The following is a 26,059-nucleotide window of genomic DNA, read 5'->3' as shown; positions in this document are numbered from 1 at the left end:
AACATGGTCAGATTTGTGTTTTAGAAACTGCCACGGGCTTCCCTGCGAGGCTGGGTCACCCTGGAGAGACTGGGGCAGTGAGGTGGGTAGGGGACCAGGAGCCTGAACCCGGGAATGGCGGTGGGGATGGGAGTGGACAGAGGCCAGAGATGAGGAGGAGGCGGGCTGAGTGGGACGCGGCCGACTGTGCTGAGGGAGAGGACGTTGAAGGCTGACTCTCAGGTGGCCAGGGCCTGGCTCGGGGTGGCAGCGAGGCCAGCCGGGGCAGCAGGGTGGGGGCTGGAGGGGCAGGTCGATGGGGAGTTCTGTGTTGGGCAGTTGCCAGGGGAGGGGACTCCTGATGAGCTCTGCGGAGGGCACCTGCAGATGCTTGGGGTGAAGGAAGAGAGAGGTCTGGGTGGACACGAGCCAGAGCCTGGCCTCACTGGACTTCTTGGGTTGCGCCTAAGAATAGGGTTTTGAAACTTTGAGGTTATACCTGGGAGTTGGGAAAACCCACCAAAGCCAACAGCCCAGGCCCCACAGCAGCTCCCATCCCAGGCCGGCTTATGCCCGCCCTGCAGGCTTCACCCCTGCTTCCCCGGCTCCTGCTCTCTCTCTCTGTCCCCTGCCCAGAGCCTTGGCTTCCTGCCTTCAGCAGCCACCCCAGTTCCCAAACGCCTTCCCTCGTGTTGGGCAGCGCCCTGATGGAAGCTCAGGCTTTCACAGCCCAGGGCTGCTTCCCAGCTCAGCCTCAGGGCTGCTTCCCAGCTCAGCCTCAGGGCTTGGAGAAGGAGCTTTGCCCTGCAGTCACCTTCCTGGGAAGGGGCAATTGGTGCGTGGTTCTGGATGGGTTCCGTCCCCTGCGTGGTTCGGCAGAAGCCACAGTGAAGTCCTGGGAATGCATGAGACCGTCCTGGTGGCGGCGGGGTGGGGGTCCAGGAGTCGGGGTCAGGAAGCCATGCTCGGGGTGTCAGAGGGTAGGGGCTGGGAGAGCGGGGGCTCTGCCTGGGGGGTGCCTGGGCCGCGCTGACTTCCTGCACCCCTGCACCTCCTCTGGGGAGCAGCCAGAGCGCTGTTTTACACATGTGACGATCACACTAGAACGTTCTCAGCACAGAGAAGGTGCTCCGTCAATGTTTGCTGAGTGAATAAATGTGCTCTCTCTCTCTAAATGGCCATTGCCTGGCTGTGAACTCGAGGGCACAGCAGGTGGAATTCATTTTTGTGTTCTGGGGCCTGACAGAGAGAAGGGGCTTGGGAATCATTTGTGTAGTGATTTTCAGAATAATGTCAGGGCCTAAAACTATAACAGCAAAATGCAGCACCTGCTGCTCCAGCTGCTCCCTCTTCTGGGGCTGGTGGGTCAGGACCTGTGGAGGGAGGGAGCCCGGTGATCCCAGGGGCCGTGGCACCCACAGCATCGGTGGCTCTGCTGCTTTCCACAGCAGGCCCCATCAGCTTTCTGCCTGCTCTTTGCTGTCGAACTTGTCTGTCGCAGCTGTCCCGGGCAGTAGGTCCCGCACGAAGCTGCCCTGGGAGGAGCGGGGCAGTGGGAGGAGCGGGGCAGTGGGAGGAGCGGGGCAGTGGGAGGAGTGGGGCAGTGGGGAGAGGCAGCCGCGCTCATTCTTGGTCTTGCTCTGAGGTAGTCACTTTCCCTGGGGTCTCGTTTGAAAAATGACGGCAGCCGGCTATGTGCTGCCCTCCTGCTGCGACTTAGGATCTGACCCGAGGGCCAGAAGGTTAGCTTGGTCTGTGCACACTCAGGAAGGCCCTGAGCGCCGTGCCTGAGAGCAGGGTGGCGGCAGGACTGTCATCCCAGTGTCTTCGGGGACTGCGCCGAGAAGCCAGGCCACATCCCGCGTGGGGTGACTTCCATGTCCACGGGGCCAGGCTCATTTTGTGTATTTCACGCAGCTCCCTGAATTCTCAGAACAGCCTATGAGTTGTCATTATCTGTCCTATGGGAAAGCAGGCAGGATGTAGGCCTGAGACAGGCTGGTGCCAAAGTCTGTACCCTTTCCACAGGACTGGGTATTTGGAAACATCTGTTCAATTAACCTTCAGGTATGGCGAGGCCCTATGGTCACTGACAAGCTAGTCTGTGAAGGTTCTCAGGAGGACTGGCCATGCCATGCCATGCCACACCACACCAGGCCATGCCAGGCCACACAGGGAAGTGCAGGCCAGCTGAGAGGCCGAGGGAGCAAGGGGGAAGTGTGGGCAAAGCTAGGAACCTTTGCTGTGGTTTCTGCGGGAAGGAACAGCTGAGGCCAGGGAAGAGGGCTTGGGGCTGAGTAGCCTGAATCACGTCTGTGGGCTCCTGGCATTGGCTGTGTCCTGTGGTCTGTTGCCTGGCCCTGGGGTGATTAGGGCCGGGGTACAGTTGGCTGCAGAGTGAGAGCCCCAAGCCCCCCTTAGTGAGGTGGGCAGGCGTGGCTCTAGACTGCCTGGGTTTTGATAAGGTGTGTTCCAGGGTAGGGGTCACTACGTCTAGGAATTGGCCAGCCCTGGAAGGGCCGTCCCTCCAGGGTCAGCAATGTGTCCAATGTCAGAGCATCGGGAAAAACCGATGTTATGGGCAGCCCTCCGCAAGACAGGGGGCAGTGGCTCAGCTGTGGGGAGCCCCTGCCCTCAGGGAGGGTTCCAGATGCACCAGACCCTCCGAGTGCAGGGCAGGGTTGGAACGTGCCCCCGTCTCCGCCTCCTGTGCAGGAGGTGGGTACACCTGAACCCTTCCTTCAACCCTGCCAGGTCTCCTGCCCTACTTTCCAATCGGTGCCTTTGTAGGAAGGGAGAGCCACTTTTAACAGCCTCATAAACCAGATGAAGTTTCCATCATAAAATTTCTGAATCACAGACGTCAGGTCATGTTTTCCCTGCTTCCCATTAACGAGCCGGGCTCCTGATTTATGTTCTCGAGGCTTCGTGTCGCCTGCTCCCGAAATTATAACTCACATGGATATCCCTGAGCACTCTCCATGGTGTTAAAAAGCAAAGCCAGGAGTCCCAGTGTCCTTTCGCTAAGTTTGAAAGGAAATTAGAGGCCCTTCCTTTCCATTTGGCAGCCTACCAGGGCATGGCCTCTGTTCAAAAGCCAGCAAGGAGCGTTACTTTAAAAATGGCCTGTTAAAAGCTTTAACCAGATTCTGCCCACACGACGAACCGCCCACCACAGAAGAATTAACAGTGCAGCAGGGGACGCTCAGCCTTCTTGGACGCTGCCTGGGAGGACACGCCACTCACGGCGTCAAAGGGCAGGTCGAGGGTGCTTGGAAAATGACTTCTCTCCTTGCAGAACTCCTATTTAAACACAACAGCCTAGCTCCAATAACCCCACTCCTTTGTAAAAACCCTCCCCAACAGCCTCAAACTTAGCAGCTCTGTGATTCCAGAAATCTTCACAGTCCTCTACACAAAAGACGCACCTGGGATCTTTCTATGTCGTCCTGCCTGGAGCAAGCTCCCTGAGAGCAGGAGTTGTAGCTGACCCGTTTCTAGTTCCAGCACCTGGTACAGTCGGCCTCACCGCGGGTGCACAAAACGTCTCTTGAACTGGATGTTCAGGTCTGTGGACTCAAAACTACTTTTTAATACAAACCACGGTTCCTTCATCTGCCTTCTTCCCTCCACGTGTCACTCCTGACCCCTCTCCCCTCCGTCGGTGGCCCAAGGTCAGCGAGAGATCACCCCCCCCCCACCCACCTGACAGCAAGGACTTCAGGAAACGCAGCCACTTCTCAGTCTGCAGCACACACCAAGGGCAGTCAAGACACTGGGGCTCGCGGAGAGAAGTTTATTCATACACAAAGGTGCACGCCAAGGGCGCCAGTCTAGGGTTACACCACGTGAAACAGTAGAAAAATCAACCAGGAAAGCAGGAAATTCAGTGAAGCTACTACAAAATGGGGCGAGTGGACTGAAAACTAGGATTTTCCTTGCAAGTTGCTTTTCATAAAATTTTTACTTTATGAATTAAATACATTGAGAAACAGTGAAAATATATTTACAGTCATTTAAAATGGGCACTACCAACATATTTAATTTAAAAAAATCTTTGCTGTTTCTTTGCCTGTTTCTTTCAAAGAGAATTTTAAATATGACTTTAGCTTTTAAAAAATACAATAAGGAAATAATTACATTCTTAATATGAAAACATTTTACAACCTATCGCCATGGTCAATTAATTCTGAGTATCCTTTAAAAGTTGATGTTAAAATTTAAAGTGAATATTTCCTTTCTTGTTAGAAAATCAAAAAGATTATCTCATTAAAAACACCTTTGGTCCCTAAGAATTATGATCTGAAGATCTCCTTTTGAAAGTATCTTCCATGGCTACACTAAAAAGACCGGGTAATACTTGTGCACGGTGAAGTTGAGATTTTCTGGAAGGCCAAAGCTGGAACTGTTTCATGAACTGCGGGCAAAAGGACGCGTCTGAAGCCCACCACTTCCCAGGCGCAGTTTCCTTCCCTTTATAGACGATGGAGTGGCCTGCTATGGCTTGGGGACTCACGAATAGAGGTGGCTTTGCTTTTTCCACGGTGCTGTGCCACGTGTTTACGGCAGGAATACTTTGGTTTCACTTTAGTTTATTTCACAGTATGAACCCAGCCCATCATGGTGACAAGACAGTGACAACCAGGAAAAAAATGAATTATCCTCCTTCAAACTATGTCATGAACTTGAAGTTACTGTTCCCATTAGAAAATTATTTTAGTAAGAGGAAGGCAATAATTTAACATTGAAGTATTGCCACGACCTTTATGTAAGCTGCAGGGCACCCTGCCAGCCAACCCTGACGCCTGAGACCTCCAGAGCTGTGCTCCCAGAAGAGGCTGTTTCAAGGATGGACATCCACCTGACTGCAGGGGCCACCTGTGAGCTCAGGGTGTCGGCCCTGCCCTGCGGCATGACGTGCCTTTTCTCTAGGTGCGGGTCACCGGCCACATGACAGGCTACCCATCCTTGGATGGTGTCAAATGACATGAGTTTGGTGCATGAACAGAGCACCTCACCTGGGTAGCAAAGTCTGTGGGCAAAATTTACATCCCCCCAAATAGTGGGTGAGTAGAGTTGACAGCCTCTTTAGAAAGGTAAGGGGTGGCCACAAACAAGGGAGCTTTGCCCACAACCCTACACCTAACCCTGGCTTCAACACGGCCCTTTGAATCCCGTGCACAAGCGCCAAATTGTGGCCATAATGATAACGAATCTCAAACTCCTTCCTAGGGGTGGCCTCCAGAGCCGAGGACATACTTTTTGAAACAGACTTTTCAAAAGGAGTAAATCTCCACCTTTTAGGGTAGTTTTGTCCATTTAGAAATGGCCAATAATAACTTTGGGACGAGTAAGATACAGGGGAAGGTTAGGCCTGGCCACGCCAGGGCACAGGCACAGAGGGCGAGGCGGGACTAATCCAGCTGGTAAATGGCCACCTGCCAGCCCCAAGGGAAGGTCTCAAGGAAGGCCCCATGGACAGTGGCCCGTGCTCCTGGGTCAAGTCTGGTGCCTGGGGTGACTCAGCAGACCCACACTGGTTACCCTGCACCGGCCGCGGACTCTGGAAGCCGAGGGAGGGAGCTACTGGCCTTGCAGACAGATGGGCCTTGCCCTAGTTCCCCCCAGATTCTGGGAAGAGGGAGCCATGGCCTGCCTGTTGGGCCTCTGCACCCCTCATCCTGGCTTCTCCAGGGACCCTGGCCTGCCTGTCGGGCCTCTGCACCCCTTATTCTGGCTTCTCCGGGGACCCTGGCCTGCCTGTCGGGCCTCTGCACACCTCATCATGGCTTCTCCGGGGACCCTGGCCTGCCTGTCGGGCCTCTTGCCCCCACAACCTGGCTTCATTATGAAATCAGACACACGCAGCTGCCACAGGGGCAAGGGGTGCTTGTTCCTGGGGCACGTTTTGGGAGGGTGATAAAATGAGATCACTGTCAGAATTCTGGCAGGATGGCTTGTGTGTGTCTAATATGTACAGATATAAATTAAAAACTATTTATTGAACATATACAAATAAATAACTTATTCTGAAGTAAATGCTTTAAACTTTCTGATTAAATGCGAAATTTCAAGGGAGTATCTGGCATCGAGGGAATCCAATGTCAGGGCCCCCTTCCAGGGCACCCATTTTGAAAGGCTCTATGGACCACAATGGGATTCGTGAAAGTTTGCCTCCTCTTTAAAAGGCTTATGGTTGTGGCAGTGAATTACAAACCTGGGTTTTTAAAACAAAATATGCATGCTGGGAGTCGAGCACCCATCAGCTGTGCCCTTGGGCAAGTCCCTGCTAAGGCTCTGGGGCCTCCTTACCCGGTGAGGAAGCTGGCGGGTGACGGCTCAGGCCCATGTGACACACCGTGTGCCGCTTGCGCTTCACCTGCCGGCTCGCCGCTGCCCCCCTGTGCTGGGCCAGGACTGAGACTTCAGGCTGGCCATCTCCCGCTTCTCCTCCTAACCACCAAAACCTCGCACAGTTCTCTTCGGCAAAGCAGGCTGCCAATCAGAATGGCCCAAGAGCCTCAACTGGGGAAACTATCTGACCCGAAGGCAGCAAAAACCTATGGGGGAGCAAACATTTTCACCTTTATAGAAAATGCATTCTGTGTGATACGAAGTGGTCCCAGCTGCCTGCAATGGTGGGAAGTCCCCACTGGAGGGAGGGCTCCTCTATGGCAACGCAGCGGACCGGCCCTGAGACGTGTGGCGTCCCCGCCCGACCTGCCTGGATGTCCTAGTGGGAAGCTGGCATCACGGATGCTGGTGTAATGGGCCTCCACGGACTACCCAGGAGGAACGTGCGTCAGAGGAGGAACGCCGGCTGACGGCTCAGGAACCCAACATGCTCCCGGCAGATGGCTTTGCGATCAATTCAAGTTTCAGGTGGACTCCAGCAGCTTCCAGTTCTTGTAAAACTTTCTTATACACGGGAGACCACTTTTCCGCTCGAGTAATCCAGCGTGGCCCCTGCAGGCCTCAGGCGCCACGACCTTCAACATGAATCCTAACTGTACAGTCCCGTGTGCCACATGGCTGGCGCTCTGAAAGCATGTCTGGGGGGAACTCCTTGTCAGTGTTTTCCTGCCGTCTCTTCCTCTGCGTGATAAAGGACATTCTGGACACTGGACAGAAGGCTTGCACCAAGTGTGACACCTCTCTATTCTCTGCTCAGGGAAGGGGCGGTGGCTGCTGGGACTGGTCTCCGTGAATCCGCCTGCGGAGGCTTTCAGGGGCGACTTATTTTGTCATCAGTGACTGCATCTTCCCGTAATGGAGAATTCCTGACAGCGGTCTCCGGGAGACCAAGAAGTTAAATCTGACTTTTAAACCCAGGGAGTAGATACCAGCTCAAACCATGAACTCTGTTTTTTTTTTTTTTTTCCTTTATGCCTTAGGCATCTGAATTCTCCAAGCGATATTGCACAGAAGGCAAGTAAGAAAGCTGGGAAAGGGGCCCTACCCGCACCCACCCCACTCAGGAGAGGCAGCACGGCCAGGCCCACCCATGCATTAGTGGTTTAACTTGACAAGCTGGAGGAAGGGAGAGGGAGGGGCAGGAGGCCCTGGAATTCCTGCCTCGTGCTCTAAGATGTTATAATTCCATGAGGGAACAAGTTCCAGAACTTGCTTCCCTTTCAAAGGACTGCCCTGGCCCACGCAGCAGTAAACGTCCTGTACAGTGGCGAGCAGCCAGACCCTGCCCCCAGAGGCTCCTGGTGGGAGGAGCACCTGCCGGCTCCGATGTGGATTAAGGGCTGGGGATGCCAGCCCAAGGGGGAGGAGGGCACACTGTTAGTGAAGTATTAAAACCCTCTGCTACCTGTCAAAAGTAGCACAAATAATAAAATAAGGAACCTCTGAAAAATCCTTAGATCTAAGTGTGACACACAACAAAAAAAATTCTTAAAAAACAGGTTAAGAAGAATGGCAGCTTTTCATGTCTTGGTGACAAAAGCATCTGTCCAAAAAATAATAAAAGGTAAAAAATGTTTCACAGCGTGATTTTCTCATGCCTTTACCTCTGATGATGAGGGGGACGGGCACGTGGGGAGGGTACGCCGAGACACAGAGTCCACGTCAGGGCTGTGTAAGCCCCTGGCCCTCCTGGTGGGTGTGCGAGGCGAGCCCAGTGCCCACGCGCCAGCCACACTCATGCCCGGGGCAGCCGGGGATCCAAGCTCTTCCCCGTCGAAAGGTTTCACTTGGGGGCTCACAGAACCATCCATCCTCAGTCCAGGGCTGGGCTGGAATCGGTGAAAGCAATGGCTTAACTGGTTAGAAAGATGTCACTTTGCCTGATAGCATCCTTTCAAACACCTTTCCATCACTTTTTTTGTTTTTTAACAAAAGTTGGGGACCAAAGTCTTACAAGTACATCTTTTCTAAAGGCGCCAGTATACAGTAGAAGGAATGCAAGTGGGCCTGGGTGAGAGGCGCTGGCCTCAGAGCTCGGTCGTGAAGCCTCTGGAGTCGCGCAGCTGAGGCCACTCTGGGCAGAGCTTCCTGCCGTCACACAGAGGAGGACACGGGCAAGGGGGTGTGCAGTCTCTGAGGCTGGAGCAGTCCTGCTGTCCCCTATGTCCCGTTCTTCAATTCCCATTCCTAGAGAAAAGGAAAGTCTTGTAAGTCGACAGGGCAAGAGGATCAGGCTGGGACAAGCCACGCCACCATCCACATTCGACTCAGAGCAGGTGGGTGCTCAGCTACTGCAGAAAACTAAACACAATCAATGACCAATGACCCGGCAATTCCACTGCTAGGTATTTACCTATCAGAATGGAGAGCATGGTCTCCGGCAGATACCACACCCCCCGTTCACAGCAGCATGACTCACACAGACAGGAGGCGGAGGCAACCCAATACCCACCGATGGATAGACACAAAAGACATGGCGAGTACAGACACCACCACATATTCAGCCTTAAAAAGGAAGGGCTTCTGACACATGCTGCAGCCTGGATGGACCTTGAGGACATGATCAGAAACAAGCCGGTGACAAAACGATAAATCCTGTAATGATTTCACTCACATGAGGGACCTGGAAAAGTCTAACGAGGACAGAAAATGGGCCGCGTGCAGTGGCTCACACCTGGAGTCCCAGTACTGGGGGAGGCACAGACAGGAGGATGGCATGAGGCTAGGAGTTTTGAGACCCGCCTGGGCAACATAGCGAGACCTCACCTCTATTTCAAAAAATAACAAAAAAGGAAGTAGAATAGTAGGTATCAAGGGCTGGGGTGGGGGGACTGGGGAGTTAGTGTTTAATGGAGACAGAGCTTCAGTTTGGGAAGATGAGAAAGTTCTGGAGAAGGATGGTGGTGATGGCTGTGCAACAATGGGAATGTGCTTAATGCCACTGAACTATAGACTTTAAAATGCTTTAAATGGTCAATTTTACAATGTGTTTATTTTACCATAATAGAAAAATGTTTTTTTAAAAAATACGTGGATGCTTAAACCCAGTCAGCGGAGCAGCTGGACTTGTTCCATCCATAGGCCCTGAGTGCTGGTTGCGGATGGCTGTGGTCTACGCAGTGCCAGCAAAGCGAGAGCAGGGACAGTGGGCACCGGGCAGGCACTGTGCTATGCACTGGGCACGGCTGTGTCTGGTCTGATGACAGTTCTGCAAGGTGGACAGTACTCCCACTTCCTAAGTGAAGAGACAGGTAGCTGCGGGGCTCATGCCTGGAACCCCAGCACTTGGAGGGGCTGAGTGAGGTGGGAGGATTGTGTGAGACCAGCCTCAGCAACACAGGGAGACCCCAACTCTACAAAAAATACAAAAATTAGCTGGGTGTGGTGGCGCACACCCGTAGTCGCAGCTACTCGGTAGGCTGAGGCGAGAGGATTGCTTGAGCCCGGGAGTTTGAGGTTGCAGTGAGCCATGACCGTCACTGCACTCGAGCCTGGTCAACAGAGCAAGACCCTGCCTCAATTGATCGATAAGGATCGATAAGGAGACAGAGGCTTAGTGATTTGCCTTAGGTCCAAAGTGATAAAGCTGGGCCCCCAAACCACTGTTCCACAGCAAAGGCCTCCCATCTCCACTTTGCCCTGCTGCCTCCCAACAGGCCACACTCTGGCTTTCATATCTGCTTCTCTCTGCACACACCCATGCCCGTTCTCCACCTGACGTCACCTGGCCGGCCTCATGTATCCTGAGGACTAGGCTTCAGTGATCCCCCCACCCTGTGCCCCTTCCTGCCCTGACTCAGGGAGGCAGTGCTCCCATCTTCTGTGCAGTTTCTGTGCTTTTCAACAAGCCATGTCACAGCAATAAATGTACCTGCCCCTCCCTACCGGATACACACCCTCCATGTTCTTCCTTGCTTCTTCCTTTCCAGCCACTCATCTTTGGGTCCTCAACACCCAGTGCAGCTGCACAGAGGCAGACGCCTGGGCTACTCCTGGTCTCTGGAGCTATGTGGATTTGAAATGGGGGGATTTAAAATGGGATTTGGTCATGGGATTGAGTTCCAGAAAGAGGAGGCGAAAGAGCAGACGCAGGTCAGAGCAGCAGCAGCACCATGCAGGACAGAGGCCCTCAGTTCCCCCGCGTGGATGGCTCTGGAGGAAGTTCCCCCGCGTGGATGGCTCTGGAGGAAGTTCCCCCGCGTGGATGGCTCTGGAGGAAGACAGCAGAAGGCACAGATGCCAGGGCCAGACTTTCTGTGCCCCAGCCACTGGGGGGGGGGTTGGAGAAGTTGCTTCATCTCTCTGAGCCTTGGTACAACGTGAGTCCCACCAAAGACTTCAAAGCGCAATTGGGAAGATCAAAGGAGAAAGGCTCTGTGAAAGCCCTGACCACAGCACCCGGCACACCATGAGCCTGGCCACCAAACACGGGCTTTCTTCTCTGTGCCCGGTGACCCTGCGCCGGGATGCAGATGCCTGACTCCCACTCTATTTCCAGGGGCTCATGAACTGGGCCATGAGTACACTGCACGTCTCTGCATGCTGCATACAACGAACAATTTCTCATCTTTTCTCAATCAAGAGCTCAAGTTCAGCTCATGGTTAAATGCACAATGCTAGCAAATCTGGCAGAAATAAACCCCAAACCACAGCGATGATAAAACCATGGTGAGGCACTCTGACTCTTGGCGGAAGTATTCTGCAGAGGGGAGGATGGTTAGCTGGGCACGCCTCATGCCTTCTTGCCCCTTCAGCAGCCTCCCTGGGATAGCTATGTGGGCTGTTGTAAGCAGAGAAGCATGCCCAGGGGACAAGGTCACGAGGTCGGCGCTCAAGGGCAGTCCTCTGTTGTACACATCCCCCATTTCCTCCCAGGCAGTGGGGGTTTGAGAGAGGGAAGACCCCATGTTACCTCCACATGGTGCCACATAAGTTTAGCAAACAAGTCTAGGAAACAGTGACATTTCCAAGCCCAGGTCACACTGGCCACAGAATAAGTGACATGATGAGAACCGGTAGACTCTGCTCAACTCAGAGCAGGGCAGGAAACAGAATCTCCAGGTGCATGTGTCAGTAGAGGCAGCGGCATGAAATCTGGAGCAGCTCAGCGCCTGCCCCTCGGGCACCTCCCAGAGCGGAGCCACAGTTTCCATGCCCGGATGTCCCTTGGCACATGGCCTGCCCAGATGAAGGGAAGGGACACCTGGCCTGGAGATGTGCCTGGTAGGTGGTTCTGAGCCAGGAAGCCCCGGGGCATGGGACTGGAAGCCGTCTGACTTTCTAGAACCCTCTCTCGTGCTCAGTGCTCCTCACCGAGAGTTGGAAGGTATTTCAGGAATACCGCAGCTGGGTAGTGCTTCCCACATCCAGAATACGTCAGACCCCTTGGTCCTCAGAAAAAGGCAGGAGGCAGATGACAAGTTTACGGTACCCAAATGCATTCATGTTCTCAGCATCTACAGGCTCCACCACAATCTCCACCTCCAACCGGGGGTCCCTTGTCACTGTTCTCAGAAATCCTGGGAAACCCTGCTCAGTCCGTCCCCTTCTGACTTCTGCAACAAGATTCTCAGCTGGAGGGATGAGAGGGGCTTCCGCTGTTTTCTGGACCTGTCAATGGGGACCCGTCTGGACAACTGGCTGTGCATCCGAGGTGGCCCAGGATCACTCGCTTCCCATTCACCGAGAGGGAGCAGAAGGGACGGGGCGCCTGAACCTCTGCGTGACGGAAGCACACGCAGTGACAGGAGCCCTTTCAAGGGTCGGGACCACAGAATTTTCAGTCCAATTTCTTCGATGATAAAGAAACTAAATAGATGAAGTCCATTTACAGCATCTCTCATCTGCAGGTCCTTAGCGGGATGTCGTCGGGCAGCTCAGTTCTAAACACCCCCCGGGCAAAACATATTCCTCCATCAACGAGCCCAGTGGTCACCAGCTGAGAACACTTGGCAAATACGAAGAAAAGCAATGGAGATGACAGTCAGCCATTCCTCCCTTTCCCAGACTCGCCAAAACACACGGTCTTCAGTACATGGATCTGCCGTGGAGGACTGCTGTTCTGGGGGACAGCTGGGGACAACCATGTTTCTTAGGGGCCCTCCTGTGAGCACCCCAAAGAGCACAGCAGGTGGGTGGTACTCATATTCCCATCTCGCAGGAAACACCTATTCCTGCCAAGTCGGAGTGGGCTCCAAAAGCTGCAAAGAATGCCCAGCTGGGCGCAGCGGCTCACGCCTGTAATCCAGCACTTCGGGAGGTAGGAGGATCACCCGAGCCCAGGAGTTCGACACCAGCCTAGGCGATACTGCCAAACCTCATCTCTAAAAAAAAACCAATAAATTAGCTGGGCATATTGGTGTACACCTGTAGTCCCAGCTACTTGGGAGGCTGAGGTGGGAGGATCAACTGAGCCCAGGAGGTCAAGGCTGTGGTGAGCTGTGATGGTACCATTGTACTCAGCCTGGGCCACAGAGTGAGGCCCTGCCTCAAAAAAAAAAAAAAAAAAAAGTTAATTCCGGTAGTGAGAGGAACCCACAGCCGGTACAGGAAGGGCTCCGGCGTTCCAGCCTCTCGGGGGGGGGCAAACCACACTCCTATGGCTCCCCAGCTCACGCCATCGTCAGCCGTGCACTTTCACACACACAGCACTTTCCGCTGCTGCAGCCAGGACCCGTTTGCTTTGATCAACTACTGTGTTTTAAAAATTTCTGAGGTTTTAAAGTTTAGCATCAAAACTTGCTAGTGGCTAATCCCATGAGAAGACTGGACGCTGCCTCAGGAGGGACTAAAGAGGTTCCTCCAAGGCCCTCAGAGCCTGATTCCCGCAGCTAGCGGTGCTAGGGAGGGGGCTGGAGGCAAGTTTATTCCTGGACGCTCTTCTTTTTTTTTTTTTTTTTAATTTTTTATTTTTTTATAATACTTTAAAAGTTCTAACGTACATGTCTACAACGTGCAGGTTTGTTACATAGGTATACATGTGCCATGTTGGTGTGCTGCACCCATTAACTTGTCATTTACATTAGGTATATCTCCTAATGCTATCCCTCCCCCCTCCCCCTTCCCACAATAGGACCTGGTGTGTGATGTTCCCCTTCCTGTGTCCAAGTGTTCTCATTGTTCAATTCCCACCTATGAGTGAGAACATGTGGTATTTTTTGGTTTTCTGTTCTTGTGACAGTTTGCTGAGAATGATGGTTTCCAGCTACATCCATGTCCCTACAAAGCACACAAACTCATCCTTTTTTATGGCTGCATAGTATTCCATGGTATATATGTGGCACATTTCCTTTTTTTTTTTTTTTTTTGAGAGGGAGTCTCACTCTGTCGCCCAGGCTGGGATGCAGTGGCCGGATCTCAGCTCACTGCAAGCTCCGCCTCCCGGGTTTACGCCATTCTCCTGTCTCAGCCTCCCGAGTAGCTGGGACTACAGGCACCCGCCACCTCGCCCAGCTAGTTATTTTTTGTATTTTTTAGTTGAGATGGGGTTTCACCTTGTTAGCCAGGATGGTCTCGATCTCCTGACCTCGTGATCCGCCCGTCTCGGCCTCCCAAAGTGCTGGGATTACAGGCTTGAGCCACCGCGCCCGGCCATGTGCCACATTTTCTTAATCCAGTCTGTCATTGATGGACATTTGGGTTGACTCCAAGTCTTTGCTATTGTGAATAGTGCTGCAATAAACATACGTGTGCATGTGTCTTTATAGCAGCATGACTTATAATCTTTTGGGTATATCCCCAGTAATGGGATGGCTGGGTCAAATGGTATTTCTAGTTCTAGATCCTTGAGGAATCGCCACACTGTTTTCCACAATGGTTGAACTAGCTTACAGTCCCACCAACAGTGTAAGAGTGTTCCTATTTCTCCACATCCTCTCCAGCACCTGTTTCCTGATTTTTTAATGATTGCCATTCTAACTGGTGTGAGATGGTAGCTCATTGTGGTGTTGATTTGCATTTCTCTGATGGCCAGTGATGATGAGCATTTTTTCATGTGTCTGTTGGCTGTATGAATGTCTTCTTTTGAGAAGTGTCTGTTCATATCCTTTGCCTACTTTTTGATAGGGTTGTTTGCTTTTTTCTTGTAAATTTGTTTGAGTTCTTTGTAGGTTCTGGATATTAGCCCTCTGTCAGATGAGTAGATTGCAAAAATTTTCTCTCATTCTGTAGGTTGCCTGTTCACTCTGATGGTAGTTTCTTTTGCTGTGCAGAAGCTCTTTAGTTTAATTAGATCCCATTTGTCAATTTTGGCTTTTGTTGCCGTTGTTTTTGGTGTTTTAGACATGAAGTCCTTGCCCATGCCTATGTCCTGAATGGTATTACCTAGGTTTTCTTCTAGGATTTTTATGGTTTTAGGTCTAACATTTAAGTCTCTAATCCATCTCGAGTTAATTTTCGTATAAGGAGTAAGGAAAGGATCCAGTTTCAGCTTTCTACTTATGGCTAGCCAATTTTCCCAGCACCATTTATTAAATAGGGAATCCTTTCCCCATTTATTGTTTTTGTCAGGTTTGTCAAAGATCAGATGGCTGTAGATGTGTGGTATTATTTCTGAGGACTCTGTTCTGTTCCGTTGGTCTATATCTCTGTTTTGGTACCAGTACCATGCTGTTTTGGTTACTGTAGCCTTGTAGTATAGTTTGAAGTCAGGTAACGTGACGCCTCCAGCTTTGTTCTTTTGGCTTAGGATTGTCTTGGCAATGCGGGGTCTTTTTCGTTCCATATGAACTTTAAAGCAGTTTTTTCCAATTCTGTGAAGAAAGTCATTGGTAGCTTAATGGGGATGGCATTGAATCTATAAATTACCTTGGGCAGTATGTCCATTTTCACAATATTGATTCTTCCTATCCATGAGCAAGGTATGTTCTTCCATTTGTTTGTGTCTTCTTTTACTTCACTGAGCAGTGGTTTGTAGTTCTCCTTGAAGAGGTCCTTTACATCTTTTGTAAGTTGGATTCCTAGGTATTTTATTCTCTTTGAAGCTATTGTGAATGGGAGTTCATTCATGATTTGGCTCTCTGTTTGCTACTGGTGTAATAAGAATGCTTGCGATTTTTGCACATTGATTTTGTATCTTGAGACTTTGTTGAAGTTGCTTATCAGCTTAAGATTTGGGGCTGAGACAATGGGGTTTTCTAAATATACAATCATGTCATCTGCAAACAGGGACAATTTGATTTCTTCTTTTCCTAACTGAATACCCTTTATTTCTTTCTCTTGCCTGACTGCCCTAGCCAGAACTTCCAACACTATGTTGAGTAGGAGTGGTGAGAGAGGGCATCCCTGTCTTGTGCCAGTTTTCAAAGGGAATGCTTCCAGTTTTTGCCCATTCAGTATGATATTGGCTTTGTCATAAATAGCTCTTATTATTTTGAGAGATATTCCATCAATAACGAATTTATTGAGAGTTTTTAGTATGAAGGACTGTTGAACTTTGTCAAAGGCCTTTTCTGCATCTATTGAGATAATCATGTGGTTTTTGTCTTTGGTTCTGTTTATATGCTGGACTGCGTTTACTGATTTGCATATGTTGAACCAGCCTTGCATCCCAGGGATGAAGCCCACTTGATCATGGTGGATAAGCTTTTTGATGTGCTGCTGGATTCGGTTTGCCAGTATTTTATTGAGGATTTTTGCATCGATGTTCATCAGGGATATTGGTCTAAATCTCTGTCAGGCTTTGGTATCAGGATGATGTTGGCCTCGTAAAATGAGTTAGGGAGGATTGCCTCTTTTTCTATTGATTGGAATAGTTTCAGAAGAAATGGTACCAACTCCTCCTTGTACCTCTGGTAGAATTCGGCTGTGAATCCATCTGGTCCTGGACTTTTTTTGGTTGGTAGGCTATTAATTATTGCCTCAATTTCAGAGCCTGCTATTGGTCTATTCAGGGACTCAACTTCTTCCTGGTTTAGTCCTGGGAGAGTGTATGTGTCCAGGAATTTATCCATTTCTTCTAGGTTTTCTAGTTTATTTGTGTAGAGGTGTTTATAGTATTCTCTGATGGTAGTTTGTATTTCTGTGGGGTCAGTGGTGATATCCCCTTTATCATTTTTTATTGCGTCTATTTGATTCTTCTCTCTTTTCTTCTTTATTAGTCTTGCTAGCAGTCTATCAAATTTGTTGATCTTTTCAAAAAACCAGCTCCTGGATTCATTGATTTTTTAGAGGGTTTTTTGTGTCTCTATCTCCTTCAGTTCTGCTCTGATCTTAGTTATTTCTTGCCTTCTGCTAGCTTTTGAATGTGTTTGCTCTTGCTTCTCTAGTTCTTTTAATTGTGATGCTAGGGTGTCAATTTTAGATCTTTCCTGCTTTCTCTTGTGGGCATTTAGTGCTATAAATTTCCCTCTACACACTGCTTTAAATGTGTCCCAGAGATTCTGGTATGTTGTATCTTTGTTCTCATTGGTTTCAAAGAACATCTTTATTTCTGCCTTCATTTCGTTATGTACTCAGTAGTCATTCAGGAGCAGGTTGTTCAGTTTCCATGTAGTTGAGCAGTTTTGATTGAGTTTCTTAGTCCTGAGTTCTAGTTTGATTGCACTGTGGTCTGAGAGAGAGTTTGTTATAATTTCTGTTCTTTTACATTTGCTGAGGAGTGCTTGACTTCCAACTATGTGGTCAATTTTGGAATAAGTGCGATGTGGTGCTGAGAAGAATGTATATTCTGTTGATTTGGGGTGGAGAGTTCTGTAGATGTCTATTAGGTCCGCTTGGTGCAGAGTTGAGTTCAATTCCTGGATATCCTTGTTAACTTTCTGTCTTGTCGATCTGTCTAATGTTGACAGTGGGGTGTTAAAGTGTCCCATTATTATTGTATGGGAGTCTAAGTCTCTTTGTGAGTCTCTAAGGACTTGCTTTATGAATGTGGATGCTCCTGTGTTGGGTGAATATATATTTAGGATAGTTAGCTCTTCCTGATGAATTGATCCGTTTACCATTATGTAATGGCCTTCTTTGTCTCTTCTTTGATGAGATGGTTTCTTCTTTGATGTCTCTTCTTTGATGGTTTAAAGTTTGTTTTATCAGAGACTAGGATTGCAACCCTTGCTTTTTTTTTGTTTTCCATTTGCTTGGTAGATCTTTTTCTTTGTTTATCTAAAGAATCACACATCTAAGTGCTGAAGAGGACTTCAGGGGTCGCCTGGTCTAATCTCCACCCCACCAATGAGAAAACTAGTCCAGAGGAGTCCAGGGCTTGCCTGCGTCTGAGATGACCCTGGAGCCGACTGTTGGCACTGGGGCTAAATGGTCAGCACCTTTGGGTCACTGTTCACCTTTGAGAACCCACTTCCTAACAGGATCTGCGGGGTGGTGAGAGCTCGATAAGCACCCATTCCAAGATGTCTACTGAAGGCTGAGTGCCAAGTGGATGGAGTAGAAGAAGAATAGGCTCCCTATTCACACCTGAGAATGCTGGGAGGTTAAAGAACCCCGACACCCCCAGACCAGTGCCCCCAGAAATCAGGGCTCACCTTGGCCTTCCGCAGCACATGTCCTCGGCAGGGGGAGCTGCCCGGGGCCACCTGGCTCTTCTTCAGGACAGCCGCGCTGTTCACCGGCACGGGGCCCTCGGTGTCACTGGTGTCACAGCTGGAGATAGGCGAGTTCTCCAGGGTCCGGTGCCTGAACACTGGAGACTTAACAGAGAGAGAACCCCATGTGAGGAGTGGTTTCTAGGCCACTGGTATTATCCAGCAGGAAAATGATTTATTTCAAGGAAGAAGTAAGTTCTGGAAATGGGCAAAAATCGCAGCAGCAGGAAGGACTGCCAGGCAGTCAGTGCCTCACCCCCAGAGCCCCTCCCAACGTTCACAGCCAGGGGGCAGAGGCTCTGAGGGGCTGGTGGAGGCTCCATGGCTGGGCTCCGACTCCCAGCCATGCCTGGGAAGCGGTGAGGGTGGGATTCCTGCCTGAATCTTTTGCACTCAAAGTGAGGCTCTTCCACGCAGGCTAGTCAGCCCCTTTGTGCAGGGCTTTATGGTTTTCAGAGCTTTTCTGGGGTGAGTGTCCTAGAGATGTTGAAGTCGCAGAAAGCGCCGGCACTCGGGGCAGAACTGGCTCCCGGGATGCAGCCCCATGGAGTGGGGCTCGCGGGAGAAAAGCAGGCTCCATAAGCACAGAGGCCTTCCGAGTGTTTACGGCAGCTTCCATATGCCAAAGGAGGAGGTGTTCAGGGAGACTCAAAATAGAACAACATGTGTCCTGAGCTGCCAACGCCCCCATCGCTGGCTCTTCCGTATGGGATCCCAAACTGCTCTCTGGGAAAAAAATGCCACAGTCTGCTGAGCCTTCTCTCAAATGAAGTCTCCAAGGAAGAGACGCTTCCTAGGATTCCTGCCAAAATGTGTTATGTAAAAAATATTGCTCAGGGTATATGGCACGCTGTTTTAGAACAGTGTTTCAATTACCGTGAAAATGGGCAGCTCAGGGTCCCCTGTGGGCTTTACTGACCACAACCCTCAGGCAGCCAACTTGACTTACGCGGTGGCAGTCCCTGGCTGCCAGGGAGGAAGCCTGGGTAGTGGTGAGTGAACACAATGGAATGATGATGAGGACATCTCTGGCGGGCAGAGGCCAGGCCAGGCTGTGAGTAAAAGGGGCAGGTGACCCGAAAACCTGCATCTCGAGAGGGGTCCACTGAACAAGCCACTCTCCCGAGGACATGGTCTGGGCAGCAGCGGTGCAGAGTGCTTCCCCAGGGGCTGGGACAGAGGACGGCACCAACGACATCCACCCTCAAAAGAGAGGGGAAGTCGCAAAGCACGGTGGACTGGGACAGGGGAAGCGGAAGTGGCAAGCCAGGCCCAGGCCCCCAAAGGATACTTGGGCCAAAGGAAAAGTGAGGGGGGTGGCGAGGCAGGAGCAGGAAAAGGGGCCCGAGGGAAGCTCGGGTGATGGAAGAACGTGGAGCCACCACAGAAGACAGTGGGCAGCTGTGCCGAAGGGCACCGGATCGGGGAGTGAGGACTAACATGTCTGCTGGAGGGGAATGCCGGGGGTCACCATGACGAAAGCAGGTGCAATGAGAAGCCACACTCGGAAAGTGGAGGTGTCGGGGGGCAGAGGACACTGCAAGCATGGACAACTGCTTCCAAAGTTCACCTTGGAAGGAAAGGCAAGAACACAGGGCAAGGGGACAGTCGCCAGGGGGAGCAGGAGGCCAGGCAGAACCTTCTTTTTTTAAGGATGGATTCAACTAGAGAATCCTTAAATGCTTGGAAGAAGCTGACAGAAAAGCTGAAGATACAGGAGAAGGCTCCTCCCAGGTGTCTGGAAGTCAGGAAGGGTCGGATCGAGGCACTGACCAGAGTCCAGGAAGCCCAGCCCCTCCACTCAAACAGGACCAGAGGACAGGGGTGGGACAGCTCCTCAGAGCATCCTGCACTGCCACCACCCTCCATGCAGGACACAGGACAAGCAGCACAGGGGACTGTGTGTACTCCTGCCTCAGATCACCACAGACGGAGGGGCACAGGGCTCTATGAAGCAGGCAAAGACCCCTGCCCTCTCCCAGCCAATGCCCACAGCTTCACTGCCACCCTCACTGCACCTGACCCCACTATGCTCTTGTCCTCATTTCTGCTGGATGAGGGGCTAGGGACACCCAAGGCACCTCCTGGTCCTTGGATTCCAATTCCCCCTGCACCCCTCCTCCTCAGCCCTGCTTCACTGTTGCCACAGATCTGTCCGCATCTGACACCAATGTATTTTATTGGTTTGCCTCCCTCACGAGAACATAAGCTCCATGAAACGGGGATTCTCACCTATCTTGTTCACAACTGCAGGCCTGGAGTAGTTTGTAGCACACAGAGGGAGAACAGAACATGGGCTGGGCACGGTGGCCCCTGCCGGTAACCACAGCGACTCAAGAGGTGAGGTGGGAGGAGCACTTGAGCCCAGGAGTTCAAGAAGGATCACAGCATATGCATATGTGTGTACACACACACCTTTATATATTAAATAGTATGTATCTCGCATAAATAATTGTATTTCATATATAATATATAAATAATTGTTGAATTTATATGATTTTATGTAATACATAATGTATATAATGATATCAACAAGCAATTGTTGGATGAGTGGAATGAATGAATGCAGGCATGTATACGTTTGGGAAGACGTGAACGAACACAGGTCCTTCGGTGAGCACTGTGCCAAAAGCCTCTGCACACACAGTCCTGTGCAGCGGCCATTATTATTTTCTCCATTTTACAGATGAAAAACTCAGGGCCTAGAGAAGTCCAGTGATTTTAAGCCCTGGTCTGTGTGACCCCAGAGCCGCCTCTTGAACACCCGAAAGAACAGTGCACAAGTGGCTGGGTTTGTGGTTTGAGGACAGAGCAGTGACCTCGCTGCTTGCTCAGCTCTGCAGGCAAGAGGGAGGTTGTCCTCTGGGTTGGAGGTGATGGCTGGGGTGCCACAGAAGCCTGGTGCAGGGATGGGGGGCTTGTAAGAGAAGGGGAGAGTAAGGAAGAGCAGGCCGTACAGGGGGTGCCCGGCAGGGGCCAGCAGGTGACTGAAACTCAGGGCTGTTGTCAACCCATAAACGTGTCAGTCTTCCCCACAAACCCGCCCAAGGCTCACGTGGAGCAGCGGTGGGTTCAACCAGGCTCAGCGTTTTACCAGGGGGTTGGGAACCAAGGATCTAGAAGGGAAGCATTCAGGACGCAGTGGGTGGGGACCCAGGGGCACCCGCGGTGTTTTGGCTGGGACAGGGGCTGAAGTCCAGCCGTCCCTCACCGGCTGCCTGTTCTGTCTGCCCTGCAGGTGTGTTTACTCCTCTGGGCCCAGTGCCTCCCTCACTCAGTGGAAGTGACGGCATCCAACTCACAAGGCAGGAGGCTCAACAGAATGACCAAGTGGAGAAGACATCTAAGTCCTCAGCGACCTCGCCGAATCAGTGAAGAGGAACCAGGGACGGGGAAGACTCACGAGGGAAGAGGAGACCGCTTTGTTCTGTTCGATTCTAAGAGGACACAGACCGCGCCATTCACTTCAGTTTCCCCAGCACCTGGCTTAACTCTCAGACATGCTCGACGGTCTATAAGGACTGGCTACCTAATGAACCGGTGTCAAATTAGGACCTGGTTCAGAAGAGACATGAGGACTGGATCTGTTCTAAACAGATGGTGCAAAGGGGAAAGGCACAGACTCAGTGTTTCCATGCCTTTTAACATTTCAGCGAGAGGTAAGAAAGCATGTCGGGAACACACGCCCGGCTGATGAAAGTGTCTGATGCTAACACATGAACTGTCTTCTGCTGGGCACGCTAAGGGGCCACAAGCAAGCTACGCCCCAGAGCCACTCCACATTCTCTCTGGGTGCACCGGCTCTTGGTCATGCGAGGCCGCGCCAGCCTCCAAGGTGAGCCAGAAGGACACACACCTGTGGATTCGATGTTCCTGACTTGGGCTCGATCGCCAGCCCCAGGGTGACTCCGCCCGCCAGTGCTTTCTTCAGGCTCTCCTTGACCTCCGTCAGCTCCAGCTCCAGGCTGACGCGCTCCGCCTCCTTCTGCCGGCACTCCTCCTCCAGCTGCTTCAGCTTCTCCTCCAGAATCGCCTGTGGCTTCCTGCCTGGAATTCCCAGAAACGCCCTTACTCCTGCGGCCGGCACAGGCTCTCCAAACAACAGAGAAGGCACCTGCTCCCCGAAAAGAACTTCCACAAAATGTCTGAGGTTGAGCTCCCCTGACTTCGGTCCTCGTTGCAAAACTTAAATTCAGCAGTTCTCTAAGGGAGCAGAGTCCTTCTCCAGCCACTTCCCTTTGCTGCAGCTGTGAGGACTCGGACCAGGCAACAGGAGACGCTGATTCTCACCAAGGCTGGGAGCTCCTGGCTCTGGGACTCAATGTACTCATTTTGAAACGTGGACCCTAAACTCCACAGTTCCTGAAGCTGCCACTGCATTGGGGTGTGAACCCCGTCCTTCCCTAACGCTTCACCGATCCCTCAGTCATCTTATTTGCCCCCGAGGCAATGAACAGTAGCACAGCTGGCATCTCTACTGGACATGGCACACGTTTCTTTAAGGAACGTTCACTTATTTTATTTGAGGTTTGCTGCAGTAACCTAAGACGCACCCACTGGACAGATGACAACATCAGTCCTAAGAGGTGAACAGACTTGTGCCCAGGGCCTGGGCCGGTGCTGGCCAGCAGGCGAGGTTCTCTTTTACAAAGCCAAAAGCACCCCTGGCCTTCCTGCATCTTCACTATCCTGCAGGCTTGGAACACTAACCCACTCTTACTAACCCACCCTCACCCACTAATCCACTCTTAACCCACTCTCACCCACTAACCCACTCTCACCCGCTAACCCACTCTCACCCACTAACCCACTCACACACACTAACCCACTCTTACTAACCCACTCTTACCAACTAACCCACTCTCACCCACTCTTACTAACCCACTCTCACCTGCTAACCCACTCTCACCCACTCACCCACTAACCCACTCTCACCCACTAACCCACCCTCACCCACTAACCCACTCTCACCCACTCTTACTAACCCACTCTCACCCGCTAACCCACTCTCACCCGCTAACCCACTAACCCACTCTCACCCACTAACCCACTCACATCAACTAACCCACTCTTACCCACTCTCACCCACTAACCCACTCACATCAACTAACCCATTCTTACCCACTCTCACCCACTAACCCACTCTCACCCACTCTTACTAACCCACTCTCACCCACTAACCCACTCTTACTCTGACCCACTAACCCACTCTCACCCGCTAACCCACTCTCACCCACTAACCCACTTACTAACCCACTCTCACCCACTAACCCACCCTCACCCACTAACCCACCCTTACTAACCCACTCTCACCAACTAACCCACTTTCACCCCCTAACCCACTCTTACTAACCCACTCAGACCAACTGACCCACTCTCACCCACTAACCTACTCTCACCAACTCTCACCGCCTAACCCACTCATACCCACTAACCCACTTACTAACCCACTCTCACCAACTCACCCACTCCCACCCACTTACCCACTCTCACCCACTCAAACCAAGTAACCCACTCTCACCAAATAACCCACTAACCCACTCTCACCAACTAAAGCACTCACACCAACTAACCCACTCTTACTAACCCACTCTCACCCACTCACACCAACTAACCCACTCTTACTAATTAACCCACTTTCACCAACTAACCCACTCTTACAAGCCCACTCTCATCCACTAACCCACTCTCACCAAATAACCCACTCTTACTAACCCACTCTCGCCCACTCTCACCCACTAACCCACTCTTACTCTCACCAAATAACCCACTCACACCAACTAACCCACTCTTACTAACCCACTTTCACCAACTAACCCACTCTTACCCACTAACCCACTCACTCTCACCCACTAGCCCACTCTTACTAACCCACTCTTACCAAATAACCCACTAACCCACTCTCACCAATTGACCCACTCACCCACTCTTATTAACCCACTCTCACCAAATAACCCACTAACCCATTCACATCAACTAACCCACTCTCACCAACTCACCCACTGCCACCCACTCACCCACTCTCACGCAATCCCACCCACTCACACCAACTAACCCACTCTTACTAACCCACTCTCACCAAATAACCCACTTTCATCCACTAACCCACTCACACCAACTCACCCACTCACACCAACTAACCTGCTCTTACTAACCCACTCTTACCAAATAACCCACTAACCCACTCTCACCAAGTGACCCACTCACCCACTCTCACCAAATAACCCACTAACCCATTCACATCAACTAACCCACTCTCACCAACTCACCCACTGCCACCCACTCTCACGCACTCCCACCCACTCACACCAACTCACCCACTCTCACCAACTCACCCACTCCCACCCACTCTCACTCACTAACCCACTCTCACCCACTCACACCAACTAACCCGCTCTTACCCACTCTTACCAAATAACCCACTAACCCACTCTCACCCACTCACACCAAGTAACCCACTCTTACCAACTAACCCACTCACACCAAATAACCCACTAACCCACTCTCACCAACTAAAGCACTCATACCAACCCACTCTTACCCACTCTCACCCACTCACACCAAGTAACCCACTCTTACTAAGCCACTCTTACTAATTAACCCACTTTCACCAACTAACCTTTTACTAGCCCACTCTCACCAAATAACCCACTAACCCACTCTCACCCACTGACCCACTCTCATCCACTGACCCACTCACACCAACTAACCCACTCTTACTAATTAACCCACTTCAACCCCCTCTTACTAGCCCACTCTCACCAAATAAACCACTAACCCACTCTCACCCACTAGCGCACTCCCACTCACACCAACTAACCCACTCTTACTCTCACCAAATAATCTACTCACCCACTAACCCACTCACAACTAACCCACTCTTACTAATTAACCCACTTTTACCAACTAACCCACTCACACCCACTCTTACTAACCCACTCTTACCCCACTCTCACCCGCTAACCTACTCTCACCCACTAACCCAACACCAACTAACCCACTCTTACTAACCCATTCTTACTAATTAACCCACTTTCACCAACTAACCTACTCTTACTAACCCACTCTCACCCACTAACCCACTCTTATTAACCCACTCTAATTAACCCACTTTCACCAACTAACCCACTCTTACTAACTCGCTGTCACCAAATAACCCATTCACACCAACTAACCCACTCTTACTAACTAACCCACTCTCACCCACTCACACCAACTAATCCACTCTTACTAACCCACTCTTACCCGCTAACCCACTCTCACCCACTAACCCACTCACCAACTAACCCACTCTCACCCACTAGCCCACTCACCAACCCACTCTTGCTAACCCACTCACCAACTAACCCACTCTCACAAATAACCCACTCTAACTAACCCACTCTTACCAACTGACACCAAATCACCCACTCTTACTCTCACCCACTAACCCACTCTCACCAACTAACCCACTCTCACAAATAACCCACTCTCACCAAATAACCCACTCTAACTAACCCACTCTTACCAACTGACACCAAATCCCCCACTCTTACTCTCACCCACTAACCCACTTACTAACCCACTCTCTCCCACTAGCCCACTCTCACCAACTAACCCACTCTTGCTAACCCACTCACCAACTAACCCACTCTCACCCACTCTCACCAACCCACTCTCACCAAATAACCCACTCTAACCCACTCTTACCAAATAACCCACACTCACCAACTAACCCACTCTTACCAACTCACACTCATCAAATCACCCACTTACTCTCACCCACTAACCCACTCTCACCAACTAACCCACTTACTAACCCACTCTCTCCAACTAACCCACTCTCACCCACCAGCCCACTCTCACCAAATAACTCACTCTCACCAACTAACCCACTAATCCACGCTCACCCACTCACCAACTAACCCACTCTCACCCACTAACCCACTCTCACCCAATAACCCACTCTAACCCACTCTCACCAAATCACCCACTCTTACTAACCCATTCTTACTAACTCACTCTCACCCACTAACCCATTCTCACCAACTAACCCACTTACTAACCCACTAACCCACTCTCACCAACTAACCCACTTACTAACCCACTCTCTCCAACTAACCCACTCTCACCCACCAGCCCACTCTCACCAA

At 51.2% G+C, this 26,059-nt stretch overlaps 1 protein-coding gene across 5 annotated transcripts in view; it reads right to left on the bottom strand.

Moving 5' to 3' along the window:
• Positions 1-3,761: 3,761 nt before the first annotated feature.
• The window catches only part of AFAP1 (actin filament associated protein 1), a 190,500-nt gene continuing 168,202 nt past the window's right edge, over positions 3,762-26,059 (bottom strand). For 4 of the 5 annotated variants that reach the window (XM_078003133.1, XM_078003134.1, XM_015137960.3 and 1 more), the window contains 3 exons: positions 21,784-21,974; positions 17,868-18,032; positions 3,762-8,580 (listed from right to left, as the gene is read on the bottom strand). In XM_078003133.1, coding sequence (XP_077859259.1) covers positions 8,554-8,580; positions 17,868-18,032; positions 21,784-21,974 — 383 coding nt within the window. In that variant the 3' untranslated portion in view covers positions 3,762-8,553. Of the gene's footprint in view, positions 8,581-11,814; positions 12,717-17,867; positions 18,033-21,783; positions 21,975-26,059 lie in introns of those variants that run through there. The other variant, XM_078003135.1, reaches the window with a different exon arrangement.

The sequence above is a fragment of the Macaca mulatta genome, chromosome 5, assembly GCF_049350105.2.
Source record: "Macaca mulatta isolate MMU2019108-1 chromosome 5, T2T-MMU8v2.0, whole genome shotgun sequence".
Lineage (NCBI taxonomy): Eukaryota > Metazoa > Chordata > Mammalia > Primates > Cercopithecidae > Macaca > Macaca mulatta.
The sequence above is the reverse complement of the archived record's forward strand: the minus strand, read 5'-3'. Positions and strand labels throughout refer to the sequence as shown.